Genomic DNA, 27,578 nt, shown 5'->3' with positions numbered 1-27,578 from the left:
CTGTGGAGCAGAACTAGCCAGGATGCCCTTCCCCCATGTCACAGAGTCCTAACCCCTCTTTCAACTGCCCTTCTGCATTTTCATACACCTCCAATATTGAATGCTGGTCAGCCTGAACTTTTTTTTTACTTTAGATAAACAAAATGCAATGCAATGCAAACTGCCTCTGAAATAATATATTAATAATATATATATATATATATATAATATATATGAAATTAATATAAGATATACATATAATGCATATATTCTATAACACAAGTGATACCTCTATTTCTCTCTCTTTTATTCACATTTCCTTCTCCTTAAAGGCATTTTATACACTTCTGAAAGTATTTTCCCATCTGCCAACTTAATCCACAGCTTATTTTTCCCCTGGTGTTTCTCTTTGCATTACTGATTGTGTTAAGGACCATATATATCACTTGGCTTTCCATAAAACACCAACATATCTGAAAATTGGTCCACTTACCCAAGTGCACTTGGAGCTTGCTTGGAATCTATTATACATGTAAATATAACAAAAAAGAAAAAGAAAAATATAATTTCCTTTGAGTTAAAACACCAAACAAAAATTTTTAAAGATGTTACATTGAGCTGAAATTGAGTTTAAAAAGTTAGTATAAAAACTGTTGACAAGTGAGATTCTCATTAGTTTCATAATTTTGAGTCTTCCTCTGCATGCAAAGTGTGATAAAAACTCACTTATTTTTAAACTCTGCCTCAACTTTTCCTCCTTCTTTGTACATGCTGTATCTGTTATGATCTTTAGACCATAATGTATGCATCTGTTATGCCTCGAAAATATATTTTTCTAAATTCTGAAGTCAATTAGATAATAAACTCTATCCGAACAAGGGATATGCACCAAGGAAATTATTGTATTTCCTTTAGATACATGCTAACAGCCACTGCTTAGTGTTAGTTTCTTTAGAAAAATACATGCTAACAGTAAACTTCTATGAAAATATTCACTTCAGATTTGCAAGGAAGGCTGTGGCTTGCCCAAAAGCATAACTTTTAACAACATCTTTCAAACCTGCCAAATCACATTGCCTATTTGGCCAATTCACTGTGCAGAATATTCATTTACTGTGCCACAAAGGTAGTGCGCCTTAACTGTTATTAGGGGAAAGCATAATATATTTGATTTCCCTTTATGAGTCTCACATTGCTTATAATTCAGTAGGGCTACCACATTTTCTGGGCAGGCTATCAAATAGGATGTTGTAATGATTTGCTTGACTAGTAGAGTAGATGAAAAAATATCAGTTCTATCTGTAGAAGTTCTATTTTTGAATTTCAAATTTGCACAGTTTGAAACCACTTATTCCTCTGTGGTTCTCTTTAAAAAATAAAAAAATTCTTTTATATTTTAAAGAGTTAAACATGTTACACAAAATCATTTAGGGTAATGGTTAGATTAGGGTGAAACTGAGAGAACAAAAGAGAAGTCTTAGATTTGATTTAAAAATGCCAAGAAAGGGGCTATAGTACATTGTGAAGAGTTTGAGCTTGGTAAAAGGAAAGCATAGGCTTTACTTGTAACTGATATCTTGGGGATACTTGATGGCCTCAATTTTTGTCTGCACTGCTATTCCTTTGCAGTTCACAGAGATGTTTAGATGTTTTCTGCTTCACAAAATGTTACTTACCAAAATTATCTTTGGAATAATCCAATTCTACTTAGAGAATAGCTATAGACTTAGAACCTATCAGTAGACTTCCTATTTTAAACATTATCATGGATTCCTTGAATGACTGGGTGAGTTCTTGTTCTGTACACTAAATTCTTAAAACTTTATCTTCTATGTACCACTAAAAAGGAATCTTATTGTAGCAGGTTTATTCTTTTATATAGTTTGGTTTCTTTTTTCAACAAATATTTATTGAGCAACTTCTAGGTGTCAGGCATGTTCTGGGTATTTAGTGCATATCAGTGGACAATATAGGCAAAGATCTCTGCCCTGGTAATGCTTATAGTCTACTGGGAGAGACAGAGAGGAAAGAATAAATGTAATAAGTAAGTAAATAATGTACTATGTTAGAAGTTGATACATCCTGTGGAAGAAGGCAAAAACTGAGCCACATGAAGAGTTTCATCAGTGCTGGGGCGAGAAAGGACAGGCCTGTCAGAGTGCTTAGGGTTACTCACTGACCATGCGAAGCTAGTTGGCCAAGTAGAGACTGGGGAAGAGCATTTCAGGCAGAGGGAATGGGTAGTACAGAGGCCAGAAGCTGAGGTAGCCCTGGCAAGTTTGGGAAACAGTGATGAGGCCAGTGTGGTCAGAGTGGAATGAGTGAGGTGGAGAGTAGTAAGAGAATTGGTAAGAGAAGGAGTGCAGGCCAGGACTGCATATGTCTTTTCTCTGGGTGAAATGGGGAGCCATTGCTAACCAGAGGAATGCATGAAATGACTTCCACTTTAAAAGGATCACTCAGGCTGCTGGGTGAAAACAGATGGAAAGGGTCAAAGGTGGATGGAGGGAGACCTGTTAATGGGGTGCTGCAGTTAATCAGCTGAGAAATGATGATCATGACTTGGACCAGAGTGGGCGCAGTAGAGGAAGTGAGAGAAGGTAGAAGTCTGGATATATTTTGAAGGAGAGCCAAAGGGATTTCCTGGTAAGTTGGAATAGGGTTTTGAGAGAAAGAGAAGTCCAGGGTGAGTCTAAGGTTGTTGGTTTTTGCTTTGTTTTGTTTTATTTTGTTTTTGAGTAGGGGTGGAGAGAAAGAGGGTACAGAGTCCAGTTTTAGGCATGTGAATTTTGATATGTCTGTTAGATATTCAAGCACAGACACCAAATAAGCAATTGGATTTTAAGTCTGATTTTGAAAGAGAAGTCTGGACTGGAAATGTAAATTGGTAAGTTGTGAGCAGCTATCCTGGACAGTGAGGTGACTTTGGGCATGGAGGGCACACACAACTCACCAACAAGACAGAAGTAGTCTCTAACATTGTGGAAATCTGATCTATCTCTAGGCATTCATGTTGGAGAAAAATGTCTGTTTCTTTTAAACTACTGCTATTTGGGTTTTCTGCGTTGTACCTGAACCTGAATCTAACTGATACGGGTGCCCTTTGTTGTGCTCCCACAAAACCCTGAACTTGTGTTATTACATGGCACTGCAACTATGTTTTCTTGCCTAAAAGCTCCATGAGGACAGAGACTCCACCTGCCTTATTCACCTTTGCATCCCGTCACTTTGCATAATGGCTGGCACTCAACTCAGTAAGCTTAATAAGAATTTGTTGAACAAATGAAACGGAACTGGCAGCTACTTATTCTGCATCTGTTTTATTGGTTTGAGTATTATATGAATAAGCAAGTAAGGACAAGAAATACTGGTAAAAAATTATATGAAATAAAGTACAGTAAGTACTTGAATACAGAATTGCAATATTGTTAATCACATACCCAGATGTTCAGCTGCTATGTAAATGTGAGAAGGCAGCCAATCAATCAGCACCGGATTGATTAGCAAATGATTCTTGAGGGCTATGTGCATACAGGGTATTGTGCTAGGTGGTGGGGACATAGCCTGAAGCACCATCAAGGGTGCCCAGCAGGCTAATGGATTTCAAAGGTGGGCACAGATAAGACACATTGAGAAGGGACTTACAGGTAAATGGAAAACATTAGCAATTCAGTTTCTGGGGGTCACATCTAGGCCTATGGCAACATGATTCATCCTGTTCTACTTTTATGCCTATCTCCATAAAAAATAATCAGGAGTTAAGATGGCGGAGTAGGGGATCCTAAATTTCTCTGGTCCCTCGAATACAGGTAGTTATCAAATCATTCTGAACACCTATGAAATCAATCAGAAATCTGAGAAAAGAAATGCTGCAATTCTACAAATAGCAAAGTGACCACTCTCTGGAAGGTAGGAGGTGTGGAGACTTGAATATGGGGTGATATATCAGAGGATACAGTGAAGGGGAAGTAGCCTGCTTAAGGAGCGGAGTGCAAAATCGGAACTTTCAGAAGTCTGCTGCAGTTGGAGACATCCCTGGCTTAAACATGCTCAGGTGGTGAAGCAGGGTGGAATCCCAGGTGGGACAACATAGTCTCAGGATCCCTGAGGTCACAAGAAGAACGGGGGTGCCTGAGTGTGGCAGAGTTCCCAGGCATCTAAGCAGGGAAGCCAGCTGAAAACAGCGAGTCTAGGTGCAGCTTTCTGCCCGGTTTTGCCATAAACTGCAAACCATTGCATGGTCCTGCGACTGCTTTCCGGGCAGGGGCCCAGCAAAAGCATGGTGAGATCCCCCTCCTGCTCCGCAGGAGTCAGTAAAATTTGGAGTTTTGAAACTCAGTTGGGTGCCCAAGATAAAAACACTTGGTCACAGGCCGGGTGAAGCAAAGTTCGGACAGAAATCGGGAGACAAGAGTGATTGACTGCTTTTCTGTGAGGGCTCACTGAAGAGTGGGGGCCAGGACTTTCAGCTCCAGGGCTAGAGAGGGGGGCGCCGCCATTTTCATCCCGCCCAACGGGCTGAAAGCCTTCAGGGAGCAAAACAGCGCCACCTAGTGCAATCCTGAGCTACTTACACTGAGCCCAGCCCCCTGGCAAGGGAGGCCCATTTCCACAAGGGCAAGTGCACCTGAGAATCAGAGCAACAGGCCCCGCCCCCAGAAGAGCAGCCGAAACAACTGGCCGGCACCAAGAATACTGATCATAGAGAGCTGCAAAGCTTCAGCTCTTGGGGAAAACAGTATATAGCATCTGTGGGATTTTTATTCTTAAGGATTTCAGTATTATTTTTTCAGTTATTTTCTTATTTTTTCAATTTTTTTATTTTTTCAATTTTTTATTTTTATATATGTTACGTATTTTTTTGTTTCCTTTCATTGTATTTTATTTTATTTTATTATTTTTGTATATATATAAGTTTTTCTTTCTTTCTTATCTTGGGATCTAGTTTCTTTTAACAAGCAGACCAAAACACACCGAGGATCTAGTTTTTTTTTTGTTGTTTTGTTTCTTGGATTTTTTTTTTCCTTGTTTTGTTTTGGGTTTGTTTGTTTGTTTTCTGGTTTGTTTTTTGTTCTGTTGTTGTGGTTATTGTTGTATTTTCTCTTTCTCTCTTCTATTCTTTTCTGGACAAAATGATGAGATGGAGAAATTCACCTTAAAAGAAAAAACAGGAGGTACTACACACTGGCAGGGATTTAATAAGGGTATAGGTAAGATGTCTGAACTAGAATTTAAAACAACGATTATAAAGATACTAGCTGGGCTTAAAAAAAAACATAGAAGACACTAGAGAATCCTTTTCTAGAGAAAAAAAAGAACTAAAATCTAGTCAGGCTGAAATTAAAAATGCTATTACTGAGATGCAGTCCCAAAAGGAGTCTCTAAAAACAAGGATAAATGAGGCAGAAGAAAGAGTCAGTGATATAGAAGATAAAATGATGGAAAATAAAGAAACTGAAAAGAAGAGAGAAAGAAAACTACTGGATCACCAAGGGAAACTTAGAGAACTCAGCAATTCCATAAAGTGAAATAATATCCGGATCATAGAGTCCCAGAAGATGAAAAGAGGGAGAGGGGGACAGAAGGTTTATTTGAACAAATTGTAGGTGAGAACTTTCCTAATCTGAGGAAGGAAACAAACATTCAAGTCCAGGACGCACAGAGAACCCCCCTCAAAAATCAATAAAAAGAGGTCAACACCTCGACATAGAAGAGCGAAGCTTGCAAATTTCAAAGATAAAGAGAAAATCCTGAAAGCAGCTCGGGACAAGAGATCCTTAACCTACAAGGATAGAAACATAAGGCTGGCAGCAGACCTGTCCACAGAGACCTGGCAGGCCAGAAAAGACTGGCATTATATATTCAGCATGCTAAATGGGAAAAATATGCAGCCAAGAATACTTTATCCAGCAAGGCTGTCATTCAGAATAGAAGGAGAGACAAAGAGTTTCCAGGATAAACAAAATCTAAAGGAATTTGTGCACACTAAACCAGCCCTGCTAGAAATATTAAACAGGATCCTTTGAGTGAAGAGAGAGCCCAAAAGTAACATAGACCAGAAAGAAACAGAGACAATCTATACGAACAGTGACTTTATAGGTAATATGATAGCATTAAATTCTTATCTTTCAATAATTACTCTGAATGTAAAAGAATTAAATGCTTCAATCAAAAGACGTAGGGTATCAGAATGGATTAAAAAAAAAACAAAAAACCAAGAACCATCGATATGCTGTTTATAAGAGACTCACTTTAGGCACAAAGACACCTCCAGATTGAAAGTGAGGGATGGAGAACCATTTATCATGCCAGTGGACATCAGAAGAAAGCTGGAGTAGCAATCCTTATATCAGACAAACTAGATTTTAAACCAAAAATTGTAATAAAAGATGAGGAAGGGCACTGAATCATAATAAAAAGGTCTATCCAACAAAAAGATCTAACAATTGGGGGCGCCTGGGTGGCTCAGTCCTTAAGCATCTGCCTTCGGCTCAGGTCATGATCCCAGGGCCCTGGGATTGAGCCCCACATGGGGCTCCCTGCTCTGTAGGAAGTCTGCTTCTCCTTCTCCCACTCCCCCTGCTTGTGTTCCCTCTCTGACTGTCTCTCTCTCTCTGTGTCAAATAAATAAAATCTTTCAAAAAAAATCTAACAATTGTATTTATGCCCTTAACTTGGGAACAGCCAAATATATAAACCAATTAATAACAAACATAAAGGGACTCATTGATAATAATACAATAATAGTAGGGGACTTTAACACCCCACTCACAGCAATGGACAGATCATCTAAGCAAAAGATCAACAAGGAAAGAAGGGCTTTGAATGACGCACTGGACCAGATGGACTTCACAGATATATTCAGAACATTTCATCCTAAAGCAACAGAATACACCTTCTTCTCAAATGCACATGGAACATTCTCCACAATAGATCACATACTGGGTCACAAATCAGGTCTCAACTGGTACAAAAAGATTGAGATTATACCATGCATATTTTCAGACTACAGTGCTTTAAGACTTGAAGTCAACTACAAGAAAAAAATTGGAAAGACCACAAATACATGGAGGTTAAAGAGCATCCTGCTAAAGAAAGAATGGGTCAACCAGGAAATTAAAGAACAATTTAAAAAAAAGTACTTGGGAACAAATGAAAATGAAAACACGACAGTTCAGAACCTTTGGGATGCAGCAAAGGTGGTCCTAAAAGGGAAGTATATTGCAATACAGACCTTTCTCAAAAAACAAGAAGAGTCTCAAATACACAACCTAACATTACACCTAAAGGAGATGGAAAAGAACAGCAAATAAAGCCTAAATCCAACTTAAATAAAGCCTAAATATCCTTAAATAAAGCCTAAATATCAACTTCAATGATATAGAAATTAAAAAAGAAAAAAACAGTAGATCAGATCAATGAAACTAGAAGCTGGTTCTTTGAAAGATTTAATAAGATTGATAAACCTCTAGCCAGACTTATCAAAAAGAAAAGAGAAAGGACCCAAATAAATAATATCATGAATGAAAGAGGAGAGATGACAACCAACACTGAAGAAATACAATTATAAGAACATATTAGGAGCAATTATATGCCAACAAATTAGGCAATCTGGAAGAAATGGATGCATTTCTAGAAACATATAAACTATCAAAACTGAAACAAGAGAAATAGAAAACCTGAGCAGAGCCATAACCAGCAAAGAAATTGAATCAGTAATCAAGAATCTCCCAACAAACAAGAGTCCAGCGCTGGATGGCTTCCCAGCAGAATTCTACCAAACGTTTAAAGAAGAATCAATATCTATTCTTCTGAAATTGTTTCAAGACATAGAAATAGAAGGAAAACTTCCAAACTCATTCTATGAGGCTGGCATTACCTTGATCCCAAAACCAAAGACCCCACCAAAAAGGAGAATTACAGACCAACATCCCTGATGAACATGGATGCAAAAATTCTCACCAAAATACAAGCTAATAGGATCTGACAGTACATTAAAAGGATTATTTGCCACGACCAAGTGGGACTTATTCCAGGGCTGCAAGGGTGGTTCAACATCTGCAAATCAATCAATGTGATACACCACATTAATAAAAGAAAGGACAAGAGCCATATGATCCTCTCAATAGATGCAGAAAAAGCATTTGACAAAATACAGCATCCTTTCTTGATAAAAACTCTCTAAAGTGTAGGGATAGAAGGAACATATCTCAATATCATAAAAGCCATATATGAAAAACCCACAGTGAATATCATCCTCAATAGGGAAAAACTGAGAGCTTTTCCCCTAAGGTCAGGAACACGACAGGGATGTCTACTCTAACCACTGTTGTTCAACATACTACTAGAAGTCCTAACCTCAACAATCAGACAACAAAAAGAAATAAAAGGCATCAAAATTGGCAAAGAAAAAGTCAAACTTTCACTCTTCACAGACGACATGATACTCTATATAGAAAACCCAAAGGACTCCAGCAAAAAATTGCTAGAACTGATACAGGAATTCAGCAAAGTTGCAGGATATAAAATCAATGCACAGAGTCAGTTGCATTTCTATACACTAACAATGAGGCGGGAGAAAGAGAAATTAAAGAATCAATCCCATTTACAATTGCACTAAAAAACATAAACTACCTAGGAATAAACCTAACCAAAAAGGTAAAGAATCTGTATTCTGAAAACTATAGAACACTTATTAAAGAAATTGAGGAAGACACAAAGAAATGGAAAAACATTCCATGCTCATAGATTGGAAGAACAAATATGGTTAAAATGTCCATGTTACCCAAAGCAATCTACACAATGAATGCAACCCCTATCAAAATACCATCAGCATTTTTCACAAAGCTGGAACAAACAATCCTAAAATTTGTATGGAACCAGAAAAAAACCCGAATAACCAAAGGAATGTTGAAAAAGAAAACCAAAGCTGGTGGCATCACAATTCCAGACTTTAAGCTCCATTACAAAGCTGTCATCATCAAGACAGTATGGTACTGGCACAAAAACAGACACATAGATCAATGGAACAGAATAGAGAGCCCAGAAATGGACCCTCAACTCTATGGTCAACTAATCTTCGACAGAGCAGGAAAGAATATCCAATAGAAAAAAAAAGACAGTCTCTTCAACAAATGGTGTTGGGAAAACTGAACATCCACATGCAGAGGAATGAAACTGGACCACTTTCTTATACTATACACAAAAATAGACTGAAATGGATGAAAGACCTAAATGTGAGACAGCAATCCATCAAAATCCTAGAGGAGAACACAGGCAGCAACCTCTTTGACCTCGGCTGCAGGAACTTCTGGCTAGATACGTCTCCAAAGGCAAGAGACAAAGGCAAGAATGAACTATTGGGACTTCATCAAGATAAAATCTTTTGCAAAGCAAAGGAAACAGTCAACAAAACCAAAAGACAACCGACAAAATGGGAGAAGATATTTGCAAATGACATATCAGATAAAGGGCTAGTATCCAAAATCTATAAAGAACTTATCAAACTCAACACCCAAAAAACGAACAATCCAGTCAGGAAATGGGCAGAAGACAGGAACAGACATTTTGCCAAAGAAGACGTAGAAATGACCAACAGATACATTAAAAAATCCTCCACATTACTCAGCATCAGGGAAATCCAAATCAAAACCTCAATGAGATACCACCTCACACCAATCAGAATGGCCCAAATTAACAATTCAGGAAATGACAGATGTTGGCGAGGATGCAGAGAAAGGGGAACCCTCTTACACTGTTGGTGGGAATGCAAACTGGTGCAGCCACTCTGGAAAACAGTATGGAAGTTCCTCAAAAAGTTAAACATAGAACTACCTTATGACCCAGCAATTGTACTACTAGATATTTACCCAAAGTATACAAAAATACGGATTTGAATGAGCACATGCACCCTGATGTTTATAGCAGCAATGTCCACAATAGCCAAAATATGAAAAGAGCCCAGATGTCCATTGACAAATGAATGGATAGAGAAGAGGTGGTATATAAATACAGTGGAATACTACTCAGCCATCAAAAAGAATGAAATCTTGCCATTTGCACCGACATGGAAAGAACTAGAGGGTATTATGCTAATGGAAATAAGTCCATCAGAGAAAGACAAATAGCATATGATTTCACTCATATGTGGAATTTAAGAAACAAAACAGAGGAACATGGTGAAGGGAAGGAAAAATTACATAAGATAAAAATAGAGAAGGAGGCAAACCATAAGAGATGTTGAACTCTAGGAAACAGAGGGCTGCTGGAAGGGAGATGGGAGGGGGGAAGGGATAATTGGGTGATGGGCATTAAGGAGGGCACTTGATATAATGAGCACTGGGTGTTATACCCAACTGATGAATCACTAAATTCTACCCCTGAAACTAATAATATAGCTTATGTTAACTAAATTGAACTTAAATAAAGAATTACAAAATAAATAAACGAACAAACAAACATGGTTTAAAGCAAAAAATAGTCATTGTCATCATCAGAGTCTCACAGTCCTTAGCTACCCAGTAGAGGACAACAAGCAGCCATTCTCACCCCGAGTCAATCCAGACTTAACTCTGAACTATTTCCATATCATTTCCAACATATCTATTCTTTCTGCTTCTGATGCATTTTGCTGCTAACTTGAATTCTAGAAAATGGTTTGTTTTGCTTAAAAACGACGATGAGGGGCGCCTGGGTGGCTCAGTCGTTAGGCGTCTGCCTTTGGCTCAGGTCATGATCCCAAGGTCCTGGGATCGAGCCCCACATCGGGCTCCCTGCTCCGCGGGAAGCCTGCTTCTCCCTCTCCCACTCCCCCTGCTTGTGTTCCCTCTCTCACTGTGTCTCTCTCTGTCAAATAGATAAATAAAATCTTTAAAAAATAAATAAATAATTTTTTTTTTAAAAAACGATGAATGAACAACTAAGAGATTCTGGACTAAACATGTTCTATTTGACAATTTAAGTCATACTTTCCTATTGGCCAAGTTATAATTTAGTTTCATAGATGGGCATTGACTCTTTCAGACTTAGAGGTACATGGGACATCGGCCCATCTATGCTGTGATGAGAGGTGGGGCTTTTACTGGTAACCAAAGGGTAAGGGTTAGAGCCTCAGTGCTCATGTGTTTTCATGTGAATATGTAATTGGGAGCAGTGGGAGGATTACTGGACATTGCTTATTCTTGGGAGAACATGTTAACTGAGGCTAATATCTCACTTCTGCTTAAAATCCCTCAAAATGTCTTCAATGAACATGGAATACATTACGAATAAGAAAAAACAACCAAGGAACTATTTTTTTAAAATATCTTTTACTGGCTCCTCTTGGCCGATGGGATGAACTACAAGTGCCTGAGCATGAATCTGACCCTGACCTTTATATATATACACTTAGAGCCTCATCTCTTGCTGTGTCCTGCCTTCAACCCTCAGCTACTGCAATGTTCATCATGTTCTTTCTTATTTCCTTCTTTTTTTTTATGTTATGTTAATCACCATACATTACATCATTAGTTTTTGATGTAGTGTTCCATGATTCATTGTTTGCGTATAACACCCAGTGCTCCATTCAGTATGTGCCCTCTTTAATACCCATCACCAGGCTAACCCATCCCCCCACCCCCTCCCCTCTAGAACCCTCAGTTTGTGTCTCAGAGTCCATAGTCTCTCATGGTTCATCTCCCCCTCTGATTTCCCCCCCTTCATTTTTCCTTTCCTGCTATCTTCTTTTTTTTATTTTTAACATATAATGTATCTGTTGAATCGCAGACCTGTACCCCTGAAACAAATAATACCTATTTCCTTCTTTCTGTGTGCAGTGTCTCCTCTATGCCTGACACTCATTCTACCCTCTTTCAGCCTCAAGTCCCTTTTCCACACCTCCCCCAACTCCAGGCTGGATCAGGGGCCTCTCTCTGCTGTGTTTCCATAAACTCTGAACATTGCACCTCTTCCCATGCATTATTGTTCTTGTGCGTCTGTTCCCCTCACTAGACTCTATCTTCAACACTAGACACGTAAAAGACAACCAATGTAAGTTTGTTAGATAAAATGACTATTTCAGGGCATAAAATAATTTTAAGTAACCCCAAAACTGTAATAATCTAATGTAGTATCTACTTACTACCAGAAATGCCCATTAGCAAACAGGAAAGTAGAACAATTTTTGCAAATAGGTATACATAAATGTGAACAGATTCTTTGAATTCTGCTATTAGTTTTAATAAACTGTTGGAATTGTTAGTTCCTATAGTAAATTTTTGAGAGATATACCAACTGGGGCTATTTGGTGTTTAATATTTTGTTTGCTTTCTAATGCCATGTCAGTGGGGAAACTGTGTACTTGCTTCGGTAAACTGATTCTGAGTGTCTTATTCCTTTATGTTCATGAGATGCATATAAGTACACTTAATAGGGGCGCCTGGTGGCTCAGTCACTTAAGTGGCCAACTCTTGCTTTCGGCTCAGGTCATGATCTCAGGGTTGTGGGATCCAGCCCCATGTGGGGCTCCATGCTCAGTAGGAGTCTGCTTCTCTCCCTCTCCCTCTGCCCCTCCCCTCCCTCACAACACACTCTTTCTCTCAAATAAATAAATAAATCTTTAAAAAAAAAAAATAAGTACACTTAATAGTTGCTTCTTGCAGTGCTTGATAAGAATGTTATTTTACAAGTCTCAGTTTCCAGGGTAAATCCTATTTATGGCATTAGAGCTTTATTCTCTTCTAGTTAATATAATAAAGTTTAAATTAGAACTATAAGTAAAACTTATAGGGGTGCCTGGGTGGCTCAGCTGGGTAAGTGTCTGACTCTTGATTTCGGCTCAGGTCATGATTTCAGGGTTTTGAGATGGAGGCCCACTGAGCATGGAGCCTGCTTAAGAGTCTCTCCCTCTCCCTCTGCCCCTCCCTCCCTCTTCTCTCTCTCCCCCTGTCCAATAAATAAATAAATAAATAAATAAATAAATAAATAAAACATATACATATATAAATCAGATTCAAGAATAAATAAATATAGAATATGAGACCTTAAGGTACTATAGACCATTTAACTTTTCCCTTTACAGATAAAGAACTGATGCCCCTAGGGGTTAATTATCATTCCCTGAAAGCATCAGGATAAGGATCTTACTTCAAGGTGAATGTGAATATTAAAGCAAGAGGAAGTGTATTAAGACTTTACGGGTTTCGGGGCGCCTGGGTGGCTCAGTCGTTGGGTGTCTGCCTTCGGCTCGGGTCATGATCCCAGAGTCCTGGGATCGAGCCCCGCATCGGGCTCCCTGCTCTGCGGGAAGCCTGCTTCTCCCTCTCCCACTCCCCCTGCTTGTGTTCCCTCTCTCGCTGTGTCTCTCTCTGTCAAATAAATAAAATCAAAAAAAAAAAAAAAAAAAAAAGACTTTACGGGTTTCAAGGAAGAAACCCACCCATGCAATCTTGAGTAACAGAGCTTATTCCTGAAGTCAGAGCAGTGCCCAGAGGCTTTGCCATTGCGCCTAGCATTTCTGTTGCTCCCGCGGTCCTACACTTGCTCCTCCCATCTCTGGACAATGAGACTCCAATTGGGTCAGTGATTTGGTTACCAACCACTAAGTAGCATTCCTGCTGGGAAACCTGTGGCACAGACGTTAATATTGGATCATATTAGTTTTAGTCAAAGTAAGACAGTTGTTTTGGGTCAATATATAAGGCTTTGTAAACTGTATAGCAGGCTTATGCAGGAAGAATTCCCTAAACTTCTGTGGAAGGAAGGCAGGACTTCAGGGAGGTGCAGGCCCTTTGTGCTTCCTGGACCTTACCAGTGTGGGGAGTAAAAGACATTTGTCTGTAAAATATGGAATGGGAAAGGAGAACTAAATCACAGCTAAGCTCAAATTGAGTTAGTTTGCAAATGGAAAGAGTGGTAAATGTTCTGCCCTTAAGAAACTACTCACAAATCCTATGGCTTTTGGGCAAAGCAACCAACACTATCAACCTCTGTTTTGCTGCTGCTGCTGATACATATTTACCTTGCCTAGTAGTTGTGCATACCAGTGATAATGTGTGTTAAATGACCATCACTATGTAGGGGCTGCAGGTAAGGTAACTGTTATGATTATTACTACTACAAGACTGCAACTATGCTGTAATTATTTGTACTACCCTAGTACATAAAACTACTTTTACTGCTACGTTGTTACGTGCCAGTAGTTTGTAATTGAGTGGTCTTCTGTGCTCAGACAACAGGAGGGAGGGCTTTGCAAGTGATTTGCAAGAAGGTATAGAAATTCTTGGTGTGCAATGGTTAAGATCATGGGCTTTATGGGGTTACTACGTACTTCTTAGCTGTGAGATCTTAGACAGGTTATTTAAACTTGTGTGCCTCAGTGATCTCATCTGTAAAATGGGGATAATAATACCTCCTATCACAACAAGCTCTTGGGAGGATTAAATGAGATAATCTAAGTACTGCTTAGAATACTGCCCAGCATGCAATGAACACTTAATACACTTTCTCTGTTAGGCTATTAATGTATTAAATGTGTGTTGGATCCTCATAACTACCTCGTGAGATAACAGGCCTCATTATCTTTATTTCATGTTCACCAAGACTGAGACTATGATTTGTTGTGAGTGGCAGTGGTGGGGGTGCTGAAAGAGCTTCTCTCCCTTCTTACCTTTTCTTTCCTCCCTCCCTTTGACATATATCTATCTGTTGGACTGGAATCGTACATAATAATTCCTGCCTAGATGATTGGGATTTCTGACGTCTGATTCCTCTTTCATTTTCTTTCCCCTAGCACCCCACCCCCATGCTTGTGGAGCACTTATACTCTTATCTTTTGCTACTAGTCTCTAACTACCTGCTGTCATTTCCAAAGCCCCAAGTTTTCATTTGAATCTTCATACTTGAGAAATCAATGGGGTCAAGGAAACAAGAACCAGTGTTTACATAAGTGTTTATTGGACTTTTCTTTCTCATCTTTCAGGTCTTGTAGAAATTTGCCTGATGCACCCCCTCGATGTGGTGAAAACCAGGTAAGGTTCTGCATGAACAAGTCTTATTGACTTTGGCTGATATCCAAATTAAGATCTGTCAGAACACTAAATGCTAGAACTTGCCCTAGGCCGGTAGCTTCTCCCAATAATGGCATTTATATTTACTTCTGAAAGAAAATGCTATTTGACAGATAAAATATGAACAGGGAAAAAGCATTTTTGGATAGAGGTCATCTGAAAGTATATGGTATTTTACTGCCTTCACATGACAACCATAAGGTATGATTTGTGGCGAAGCTGGTAAGCAAAGTAAATTTATCAAAATGATGCAAAAACTAAACTTTAGTGAATTATGACAGCAGACTTTCATTTGGCATTGCATGTAACAGATTGCTATTTAATAGCATTTTGGTGTGAGACTCCAAACTTTCAAGTAAACTCCTCAAATGGTGCTTAAAGAATTTATTCCTACAACTGTTTGCCAATGCAAAATGCCATATTTCTAGGAAAATGCATTTGCTCTTACAGGGAAACACAAATCAGGGCAATGTTTTAAAACTATTTACAGAGTGAAAAAAAAATCATGTGGGTTTTAATATGATCTAGAGCATTTTTTTAAAAAGTTAAATCTGTGGCTGAATTACTGAACTCTCTATTTTCTAAAATTAGAAGCTGTTACAGTTGAGTGAAAGTTTCCATTTATTTGCCTTGTGTAAAACCCAAGAACACCATACCTGGGTTGGCGCTCCATAGCAAACAGTGCCTTACAACAATGGTGGTCGAACAAGTTAGAAAATGCTCAAAGCATCAGGCTAATCATTGAATGGACATGTTGCTTAATTTACCTAAAGCAGCAGAATCTTCAGCTGGCTGCTGAAAGCAAGGGAAAGTGGTGTATCATGCAAATAATATACATTTCTTTTTTTTTTTTTTTTTTTTTTTTTTTAATTTTTTTATTGTTATGTTAATCCCCATACATTACATCATTAGTTTTAGATTTAGTGTTCCATGATTCATTGTTTGTGCATAACACCCAGTGCTCCATGCAGAACGTGCCCTCCTCAATACCCATCACCAGGCTAACCCATCCTCCCACCCCCCTCCCCTCTAGAACCCTCAGTTTGTTTTTCAGAGTCCATCGTCTCTCATGGTTCTTCTCCCCCTCCGATTTCCCCCCCTTCGTTCTTCCCCTCCTGCTACATTCTTCTTCTTCTTTTTTTCTTTCTTAACATATATTGCATTATTTGTTTCAGAGGTACAGATCTGAGATTCAACAGTCTTGCACACGACGTGGATGGAACTGGAGGGTATTATGCTGAGCGAAATAAGTCAAACAGAGAAAGACATGTATCATATGACCTCACTGATATGAGGAATTCTTAATCTCAGGAAACAAACTGAGGGTTGCTGGAGTGGGGGGTGGGGTGGGAGGGATGGGGTGACTGGGTGATGGACACTGGGGAGGGTATGTGTTCTGGTAAGCGCTGTGAATTGTGCAAGACTGTTGAATCTCAGATCTGTACCTCTGAAGCAAATAATATACATTTCTAAAGGAGATAGAGGAGCTGAGAATTTGGCCTCTGTCTTAGCTCAGGCAACTGTAACAAAATACTATAGACTGGGTGGCTTAAGCAGCAGACATTTATTATTGTTCTGGAAGCTGGGAAGTCAAGGATCAAAGTAGTGGTCATTTTGGTTCTTGGCGAAGGCCCACTACCTGACTTGTAAACACCTTCTTGTTGTATCTTCACATGAGGGAGAGAGGCAGCAGAGCTCTCTCCCTCTACTTATAAAAGCATTGATCCCATCACTGGGGCTCCACCTATCTAACCTCATGACATCATCTAAACCTAACTACCTCCCCAAAGGCCCCACCTCCAAATACCATCACACTGGGGTTAGGGCTCCAATATATGGATTTGGGGGGATGCAAATGTTCAGTCCATAACAGCCTCAAATCACCAAACCCACATGGAGAAAGAAAACCACAAATTACATTCAAATGTAAAATTACATGCACTCCCTGGGCCATCTTTTTATAGGGTTCAAAACAGAATGCAAAACTCACTGGCATTTCCTTCTTGGATTCCATACTAACCTTTGAAAAGCCAGAATATTGTTGCTAGCCTCTCTGAGGAATAAATTGTCTCTCTTAAGGGTAATTTCCTAAATTAGCAAAGTGTTCAAGTGAGCATACAGGAGAAATAAGAATGATTTAAATAAGACATGATATTGAAATTGCAGTTATTCATTCATTCACTCAATCATTCATTCATTCACTTATTAAGTATCTAGTGTGTGTGGGTTCCAAGCAAGCTCTGTCCTCAAAGAGTTCACAGTCTGGTGAGTTAATATAAATTTCAAAAACTATATTATTTCGTGGTACTGGATTTGAATAGAATATTTCTTGAAATGGATGTGCCAAGTTACTGGGGCTTTATATCTTCTTTGTTACATAGGTATTTTCATGAAAATGGCATTCATTGATTGGAATTAGTCACATGCTCTTGTCTAACTTCAGCAGGGAGGGAAAATATAATTCTTCCAGATGCCCTGAAGAAGAAGGGAATTGGATATGGGATTACTTTTGACCTGCATAACAATAAAAAGTATGTTGAATAAAGACTCACAATCATAGAGTAAACGAAAGTCCAAAATAATATGCAACTGACTTTGCAACAGAAGTAGAATGTGCAAAGGTTGGGAGCATTTATCACTGGGTACTTACACACAGGTGATAGGGAGTGGACAGGACAGACTAGATGTGGACAGGACAGACTAGATGCTGAAATCTTTTCACTATTATATTGGACAGGAGCTGACTGTATTTCTAAATAAGATAAACTGTAAACTGTAAGAGATAATACATGAAACCATGTAACATTAGTCATTTTAGCAGGTCACTTTCCTTAATGTCATCAAGGGCACTGGATTCTAAATTGTTGCCAGCATTGTCCAAGTTGGGGGCAATGTATACCAGACCAAACCTCACTTCCTTCACAGTTTCTTTGTGGGCTACTCTTGCCTCTCCTTGGATATTATTACTTGAAGGGTAGTACAGTGACTGAATCTGAGTATGGAAATGGTTCATTTTCAACAATATCTCATGTGCTGAAGTATATAGCAAAATATGTGTTTACTTCTTAGAGTTTAGTGTTTTCTTTTTGGGTTCTATTTGTGGCCTAATTCTTTTCTTTGTTGAATGAAAGATAGCAGATTCTAAAAATGCATTTCCAAAGTCATCCTTTACAGGGATCTCTTTCTTTCTTTTTTAACTTTGTAAATCTTTCTTTCTTTTTTAACTTTGTAATGATCAATTCTGTTACCCCAGGCTGAGGGCAAAGGGAGGTGGTGGTATGACCTGAGCCCAAGGGTCAAGGTTACCTGGTGGAAGCTAGAACTTAGTAGATCTGTGTAGTGGTAGCTGGAGCCCCAACCATTGCCATGTTCACTGCCCGAGGCAGACAGGGAAGGAGAAAAATCCTCTACTTTCTCCTTTCTCCCCAGTCTTCAGTCTCCCACCAGTGCTTCTGTTTGCTGAACCATGGAAGTCAAGAAGCCCAGCCTAGCAGAGGGCAGTCTTTCTGTATAATAAAGCAGAGCAGAATGAGGGAGGAACAAGAAACGGGTCTGAAGACAAACAGAACCAGGACTGAAAAGCTGTCATTTTAGTGAGGTTTGGAGAAAGATCTGACATAAGCAAGCATTTTCTTTTCTTCCTGTTTTTTTTTATTGAGATATAATTGACATATCATTATGTTAGTGTTAGGTGTACAACATAATAATTTGATATTTATATATATTGCAAAATGATCACCACAGTAAGTTTAGTTAACATCTGACACCATACATAGTTACAAATTTTTTTCTTGTGATAAGAACTTTTAAGATCTACTCTCTTAGCAACTTTCAAATATGCAATACAGTATTATTAACTATATCACCATGCTGTACATGACATCCTCAGGGCTTATTTATTTTATAACTGGAAGTTTGTACCTTTTGACCCCCTTCACGCATTTCACCCACCCCCCACCTCCAGGCTCTGGCAACCACCAATCTGTTCTTTTTATCTATAAATTTCATTTCTTTCTTTCTTTTTCTTTTTTTTCTTTTTCAGATTTCACATGTAAGTGAGATCATATGGTAGTTGTTTTTCTGTCTGACTGATTTCACTTAGCGTAATGCCCTCAAGGTCCATCCATGTTGTCGCAAGTGGCAGGATTTCCTTCTTTTTTATGACTAAATAATATCCATTGTATATAGTGTATATTGTATATATATATGTATGTACAAAATATATACATATATATGTATGTACATACACATATATATGCCACATTTTCTTTACCCATTCATCCATTGATGGACACTTAGATTTCAAGCATGCATTTTCAATTTAGCAGTTTTAATATGCACTCACTTTGCATTTTAAAAGATGATTAGAAGTTATAATTGATAAATTTTTTATGAAAGGATTTCGGGCACTGTGGCACTTGCCTTTATATAAGAAATGCTGTATTCTGCTTCATATAAGTGTAGCTCCAGGGATAGACCTAATGTAAGCATAGGCTAGCCACATGACAACTGCCTTGTTCCAAATGTGCCCACCTTATTTTATTTTATTTTTTGCATTTTTTATTATGTTATGTTAATCACCATACATTACATCATTAGTTTTTGATGTAGTGTTCCATGATTCATTGTTTGCGTATAACACTCAGTGCTCCATGCAGAACGTGCCCTCCTTAATACCCATCACCAGGCTAACCCATCCCCCCACCCCCCTCCCCTCTAGAACCCTCAGTTTGTTTTTCAGAGTCCATCATCTCTCATGGTTCATCTCCCCCCTCCAATCTCCCCCTCCTTCATTCTTCCCTTCCTACTATCTTCTCCTTTTTTTTAACATATAATGTATTATTTGTTTCAGAGGTACAGGTTTGTGATTTTAGCAGAGGAGATTTGGCTAAGATGCTATATACATGGCAGTTATGTAGAATCAAGTTGTCCTTTGAGATTCTTCCTAGAAACATGCATATACACTCTTTTATAGTTCTTTTATAGTTTGTATACAAGAAACTTTGTATACAATTGTGGGTGGACCCTCTGGTTAAGAATGTATAACTACAAATGATGAAAGACTCTATGCACTTGTATAATTGGGAAGACCAAAGGTAGTTTCTGGCTTTGTACTCCAGGGATTCAAATAAAATAATCAGTAATATCCATATCGCTCTCATATCCTCTCTCTCTCTCCCTCTCTCCCTTCAGCTTTCCTTTTCCTATATAGGCTTCATTTGAGGGTGGGGTGCTTCTCTTACTTGACACCAAATGGTCCCGGCAGCTTCGAGCTTACATGGGCTTTGGCATTTGTGTGTACTCTTAAGAACTCCGGCTGTAGAATTAGGCAGCCTGGGTTCAAATCCTGCTTCTTCACTTATTATCTGCATAACATCAGGTAAGTTACTAAACTTCCCTGTGCCTAAGTTTCCCAAGCTTTAAATGGGAACAACCATGGCGTCTACATCACTGTGAGAAATAAATGAGGGTATACATGTAGATGGTGTTTATATATACATATGCTTATAAGGTGTTTTATACTATATCAGCAAAGGAAAGGGGACTGCAGAGACAAATAGAGTTTGTAAGGTAGTCAAGGGAACACAAGGGAGAATAAAAAATGTGGGAGAGGGGAAATGTTTAATACGGAATCAGGCAGTTTCAAGTTCCCAAGCCGGAAGACCTGTGTTATATGAGCACTACATTTAAATCTTTTCTCGGGAGGGTGTTTGCAAGTAGATAGTCCTTCTGGGTCTGAGGGCAGGAGAGCATCAGTTTCATCTATGTGTTCCTGTTGACATCATTCCGCATATCATTTTAGGGCTATGTGCTAACATTATTTAGGGCTGAGCGCCTGGCCTCCAGGCGGTGCCCAGCAAATGCCAATGAATAAATGAATAAGTGAGCACTTGGTAGCCATCAGAAATAATAGCCCTATGAGTTCTACGGCCAAAGTTGAATGTCTAGAAAGTGAATAATATGCAGCTGTGTTGTCTTCATTTAAAAAGGTAAGATTTCATAGAAGAGGTGGGAAGTGAGAATCTGTTGAAATAAAAGAGGAGAAATTACTTGATAGGATGGTGGGCAAAAACATGTCAAGCCTGCGGTGGAGTTCCAGGGGTGCCAAATGCGAGCAGGCTGGATTGAACTAGCCCAGGGGACTGAAGGTGCCCAGAGAGCAAGTGTGACAAGCTTTGAGATGGAAAGCAAAATGCTGAACTTCATCTAGGACAGCGCCAGCTAATCAAAATAAAATGCACGACACATAGGTAATTTTAAGTTTTCTAATAGCCACATTTTAAAAAGTAAAAAGAAACAGGTAAAATTCGTTTTAACAATATATCCAGTTCAACCTCCTATGTCCAAAACACTGTCATCAGAGCATGTTAATCAACATAAAAATTAGCTCACCACAAACTTTATTAAAAAGAGAAATCTGAGGACAGCTGTGGAGAGAGGCTGCTTTGTGGGGAGCCCAGTAGAGAGCGAGGAACAAGAGCTGGGGAGCATCCACAGCCTCCCTTTACAGGGGGTAGAAGGGGACCAGCCGTGAACTTGAAAATGAACACTTAATTTAGAGGTTGGGAGAAGGAACATTGAGCAGCCATTGGGGCTAACAGAACAGCAGGGTGGAAACAAGGAATGAAGAATGTGTTTCCCCAGTAGATCCTTTTAAAAAAAGAAGAGAAGAATCCTTTCAAAATGGGAAGAGAGCAGCAGGAAAAGTTAGGATGGAGTATAGAGTGGAAGTAGGAGAGTCTATAGGATTAAAGAAAGAGGGCTTTACATTCTTTTTTGAAATACTCAATCCTTGAAATCTGGTGCATGTTTTACACTTAGAGCACATCTCAATACTGACGAGTCGGTCACATCTCAAATGCTCCATAGGCACATGTGGCCAGTAGTTCCCGGATTAGACAGCACAGGCCTGGAATGCAATGGGAAAGGAATTCTTTAAGGGGAAAGAGTGGTGGCCCTGTGGTTCCTTAGGAAGAATACTCTTGCTTGGAATGGGTTAACAGCTGCAAATGAGCAGGGTCCTAGGTGGAAGGGAATTTTACTCCATAAGCATTTGAAGGTTTGTACCCATGTGGGGAAAGTGGCAATCGGAAGCCCCAAAGATTTATCCCCGTCACAGTCCGAGGGGGGTTTAGCTTACATCCCTTTCACACTTTTATTTCCGGGAAGGGAAGTGGTTTGTTGTGCTTCAGGAAGAGAGAATTACTGAGGTGTTCATTCTGTTTCGCCCGCAGTCATTTTTAATCATCTTTGTTTTGTTTCATTTTTGAATGAGGCATAAATCAGGTGCAAACTAAATAAATTACTGATCCTGTAAGGACTGATCTTTCAAAAGCACGTCCTGGCAAAGAGCTGCAAGGCACATTTTCTGGTGGGTGCCGGGGAAGGCGAGAAGGGGAGAGGCATTTTCACATCTTACAGAGACACAGTTGCAGGCTGCTGGTGAGTGGACAGGCCGGTACATACCTTCGCTTTCATCCTCCCTCCCATCAGGACTTAACTTGCACTGAAAAGTCTTATCATACTTCTCTCAAAACATATTAATCACTGTGTGAATTCTAAAGACTCACATGGATTGAAAACTTGGCATCCACACATTGTTCTATGTGCTTATGGGGCTTTTACTCAAGTTGTTGAGATTGATTTACACTCTCTGTTAGTGGCTCCCATATCCCAGACCTGCTGAATCCAAAACTCTAGGAGTGGGCCTGCCGACATTTCTGTTTAACACCCTCCTGGGTGAATCTTAAGCAAGGATCCCAGACTGCTCACTGGGTCAGCCTTTGGGAAACATTGCTAAATGTTCTGTAAAGTCTTCATGTAAAGAATTCCTTCTCTCTCTCTCTCTCTCTCTGTTTCTCTGTGTGTGTGTGTTAAACATTTCATTTACCTGTGGTTCTCCTTGGTTTCATTTATGTAAACTGCTTTGTTAGTAATGAATGGAATTGGAAGGACAGAGGTTCCCTTGCAGAGCTCATTCTGTGGTTTGTGAGAGTGCTATGGGAGAGTGTTATCTACAGCCAGAAAAAAACACATATTGTCCTACTGAGTGAGGTTACAGAGGCAAACAATCAATGCCAGAAGATGGGAGAGGAGTGAGCATTGGTTGTTACAGAGGGAAGGTAAATGGCTGTGATGGGTAAAAATGATTTAGAGGCATTAGCCCACCACAAACTTTATTAAAAAGAGAAATCTGAGGACGGCTGTGGAGAGAGGCTGCTTTGTGGGGAGCCCAGTAGAGAGCGAGGAGCTAAGAACTGGGGAGCATCCACAGCCTCCCTTTACAGGGGGTAGAAGGGGACCAGCCATGAACTTGAAAACGAGCACTTAATTTAGAGGTTGGAGAAGGAACATTGAGCAGCCATTGGGGCCAACAGAACAGCAGGGTGGAAACAAGGAATGAAGAATGTTTTTCCCCAGTAGATCCTTTTTAAAAAAGAAGAGAAGAATCCTTTCAAAATGGGAAGAGAGCAGCGGGAAAAGTTAGGATGGAGTATAGAGTGGAAACAGGAGAGTCTATCGGATTAAAAAAAATTAACAGAGCAGCCGAGAGGGTTATTTCCATATGTTAACGATTTGTCCATGGTATAAAACATTAAGATCACATTCAGGGTTAGACCATGGTTATGCCTGATTTCTCATCATCCGTAGAAATTCAGGGCTAGACCACTGTCGTGGTTTATTTCTAACCATGGAGAGAATGTGTCTGAAGTAAAGTAAGCAAGGAGTAGAACCACATTTTTATAAACTAAATTTTTATTGGGACTTTGTCATTGTAGCTAAATCAATCAATGGCAACATATAATAGTATGAAATGGTCACAATATCCCTGAATACATGTGAGTATATATAACTCCAACTTCGCTTTTGAGGTTGCGTGACCATACTAGGGTTTCTTTGGGATTTGTTTTATTTAACTGAAGTGTCTTTTTTTTGTAGTTACTGAAAGCAAGGAAGTACTAGGTGATGAGCATAATGCGACTCTGCATTGATTGTCATTCTTTTCCGTGCAGATTTTATTTATTAACATAATCAAATCAAAAACGGTGCACAAGATGGACATTACATTTGGGAAGGATAGAGGTGAAAATTAACTATGCCCTGCTTATTACATCATAGAACTGCTGTGAATACATAAATGAATAAATATGTGCTTTAAAATGCCATTTGTGGGGTGCCTGGTTAGTGTAGTTGGTTAAGCATCCAACTCTTGGTTTCAGCTCAGGTCCTGATCTCGGGGTCATGGGATCGAGTCCTGCATCAGGCTCCATGCTCAGCACAGAGTCTGCTTGAGATTCTCTCTCCTTATTCCTCTGCCCCTCCCACTTGTGCTCTCTCTCTCAAATTAATAAATAAATCTTTAAAAATAAAATAAAATGCCATTTGCTCCCACCTAAGTGCTTTATTACAAATCAAATTCATCATTGCCAATGAGTACATGACAAACTTTAAAAGGTCCCACATTTATATAATGATTTAATTAAAAAGATGAATATAACTTAAGCGTGACCTTAAAACTAGAGGAAATAATCCTATTTTGTGCACTATTAAGAATGCTGCATGTCTACATTCTAGATTGGTGTTAACTTTCTAGAGAAAGGCAGAGAGTTTAGGGATAATAAGCCATGACCCCATGAAGAGATTTCATCAATATTACTGCTGGGATTTATTTATTTATTTATTTATTTATTTATTTATTTATTTATTTATTTAGAGAGCAAGCAGGGGAGAAGGACATGGGAGAGGGGTTCTGATGGGGGCCTCCATCTCAGGACCCTGAGATCATGACCTTAGGCAAAATCAAGAGTCAGACGCTTAAATGATGAAGCCATCCAGGTGCCCCTACAGGTGGGATTTTTACTTTAACAATGTTCTGCCTCTCTTTGGGATAACAAATGTTGTATCAGAACACCCACAAGGGTTCACAGTAGAAAGTCTTTCCCTCCCTCACATTTGGTGGTCCTTCCCATTGGACATAAAGCTGCGCCCTAGGCTGGGTTGGTTACAATAGTTTCCTTACTCGTAGTACTAGGTGCGTGTCAGTCTTTGTTGTTACTAAGTAGTTTTAATAATCTCTTTATTTGGTTTCATTTATGTAAACTGCTTTGTTAGTAATGAATGGAAGTGGAAGGACAGAGGTTCCTTTGCAGAGCTCAGGCCAATGAGGACAAGATAGAATGAGAGGACAACTAGAGACCTATTGCTCTGAGACATTGGGAGGAAAATTGGTCCCAAAGATGTTATGCAGAATAATCTTGCTACCGTATGCTAAATTATTTTTCAGATTTATTAATAAAGAGAAAATCCTTTCTTTTAAAAAAATCCAGTCAGTTCCCTCCACATAAAATAACAAAGCTCAATTATGTTAAATCCGCTATAACTCACTTTATAATCTTGAACTCATTTCCTCTTTCTTTCCTTCTTTTTTCTTGCCTTTTCTTTTTTCTTTCTTTTTTTTTCTTTTTGTAAATTGAATTCTTTTTTTAAATTACTCCCTAGAGGAGCATGCTATTTTTACAACTCACATTGTGGAACCTTTGTAAAGTGTTTAATCTTCCCTTCATTTGTGTTTTTGTCTAAATTTTTAAAATAAAGATTTGGTGTTTATTTAAAGTACAGTAGCTATTATTCCCCAACTAATTAAATGGGCTTAGAAGATTCTCCCTTAGGTAATAATATAACATGTGTTCTGTTTTGATACCTCTCTCTTCCTTCTGCTTAACTGCAAAAGCTTCTCCTTCTATAATGATCCCAGCCTGGAGGATGAGAAGGAAAAGCACCTATGCATTCTTCATGCCTGTCAATGGGCTTCTCCAAACATCTTTCTTTTTCCTTTCCTTTCCTTTCCTTTCCTTTCCTTTCCTTTCCTTTCCTTTCCTTTCCTTCCCTTCCCTTTATTTCCTTCCCTTCCCTTTCCTTTCTCCTTTCCTTTCCTTTCTCCTTTCCTTTCCTTTCCTTTCTTCCTTAAGCTGAAAGGTAAATAACTCTTAAATGGCTTTCTTATCTTTGTCATGGGAAAGTGAATTACTTCTAAAATGAGCATCAGCATGAAAACTATTTCCTCTGTTTCTCCCCCCAGCCCCAGCCCCCATCCAGAGTTTTATCCAATTGTTTTTAAATTTTCAACAGTTTCATTAATCTACTTATTTAGCCAGTGCCCAACACACTTTCCCCTATAATGATGTATTTTGCCTTAGCCATCTTAAATTCCAGTTTTTGGTTGTTAGAATTTAATAAGACTATAAAATAATAATAAAATAAACTGATTTGGGATTACTTTGGTTTAAAAACAAATGGGATATTTTTCTAAGTTTTTTTTTAAACAATCATAAAGTTTTCTCAGATAAACTTCTATTTTAAGTAAAAGTTTTGGGGGGTAGAGAACTTGGAACTAATAGCATGTCTATTTTCAGTGGCTATTCAAAGCCTTTTTGAGATAAGCCCTAGCTCTAAATTCAAGAAGTAAAGCAAAAGTTCAAACTGTTTGCTTGTATTTGGCTATCGTACTTATTTTAAATGATTTTTAGTCAAGCTCTAAGCAATCTGCCATCAGTGAAAATAAAATTGTTTTATCAAGGGTGTTTCTTCTCATCTGCATCTATAAAAAAGAGCAGGTGCTTATCTCAAAAGGACTGGAATATTCCTTAAGTGTCTTGTACCGTGGAGGAAGCTCTTCCTATAGCGTGAGAAAACTTGAAAGTGTTGAGAAAGAAGCTGCTTGCGAAGAGAAAGCTCTAACTGTGAGCTGAACCCTAGAACCTCAAGCCAGGCCCATGGGAAAGCTGCTTTGGAGTTGAGCATGTAGTGGGAATCAAGCCTAATGAAATCTAAATTGTTGGGATTGTAGCACAGCTGAAAACTATGGTTATGGACACTCTAGAAGATTGTTTTTCCTTTTTGTGAAGCAAGAATAAAAATCATAAATTTCTTTAGACAAACATGAATTCAAGGCTGATAATGTAGTATCTTAACTGTGAACCTTGACCAAAAATTGATAAAATTTTTTAACATTCCTGGGAAATCGATTAATTCTCAAAATATTCTTGTTCAGATGGCTGAAATAGCCCATATTGCTTTTGCCTTGCAGTCAGGGCGCAGCTGAGATTTGGTTTTGACATAATGAAGAAGTTTGCAAGATGATAAATAGAGCTGTACATTCTCTGGATGCAATTCTGCATACTCTACGCCAAATTCCTACAGAATAAAATTTTCCCATTTGGGGGCTATTTAATAATATTTTCTCCGGTAAAACTTTTGTAAGTACCTAACAGTTTACATACTTTCCTTTTATAGCAGAAACAATTGAAAAGTAAACCGAATATCCTCAACTTTGAGTAATCAAAGTCTATCTGGGATATTCATTTCTCTTTTTTATGAAAAAACACAACACATCCTGGTAAAAGTCTATTTTCAGATCTAATTCAATACTGCTAAATACTCAAAGAAAAAATAGGCTTCAGAATGTAAGTCATCTATTTGTGTCCTTTTAAATTCTGAAAAGTAACAAGTACATTCAAGAAAAAAAAAAAGGATTGTTTTTTTTTTGTTTTT

At 38.7% G+C, this 27,578-nt stretch overlaps 1 protein-coding gene across 1 annotated transcript in view; it reads left to right on the top strand.

Annotated features, from left to right (window-relative positions):
• The window catches only part of SLC25A21 (solute carrier family 25 member 21), a 476,445-nt gene that overhangs the window by 281,419 nt on the left and 167,448 nt on the right, over positions 1 to 27,578 (top strand). The window contains exon 2 of the mRNA XM_036103885.2: positions 14,939 to 14,987. Within this exon, the coding sequence (XP_035959778.1) occupies positions 14,939 to 14,987 (49 nt within the window). The remainder of the gene's footprint in view (positions 1 to 14,938; positions 14,988 to 27,578) is intronic.

This window comes from Halichoerus grypus, chromosome 8, assembly GCF_964656455.1.
Source record: "Halichoerus grypus chromosome 8, mHalGry1.hap1.1, whole genome shotgun sequence".
NCBI lineage: Eukaryota > Metazoa > Chordata > Mammalia > Carnivora > Phocidae > Halichoerus > Halichoerus grypus.
The sequence above is the reverse complement of the archived record's forward strand: the minus strand, read 5'-3'. Positions and strand labels throughout refer to the sequence as shown.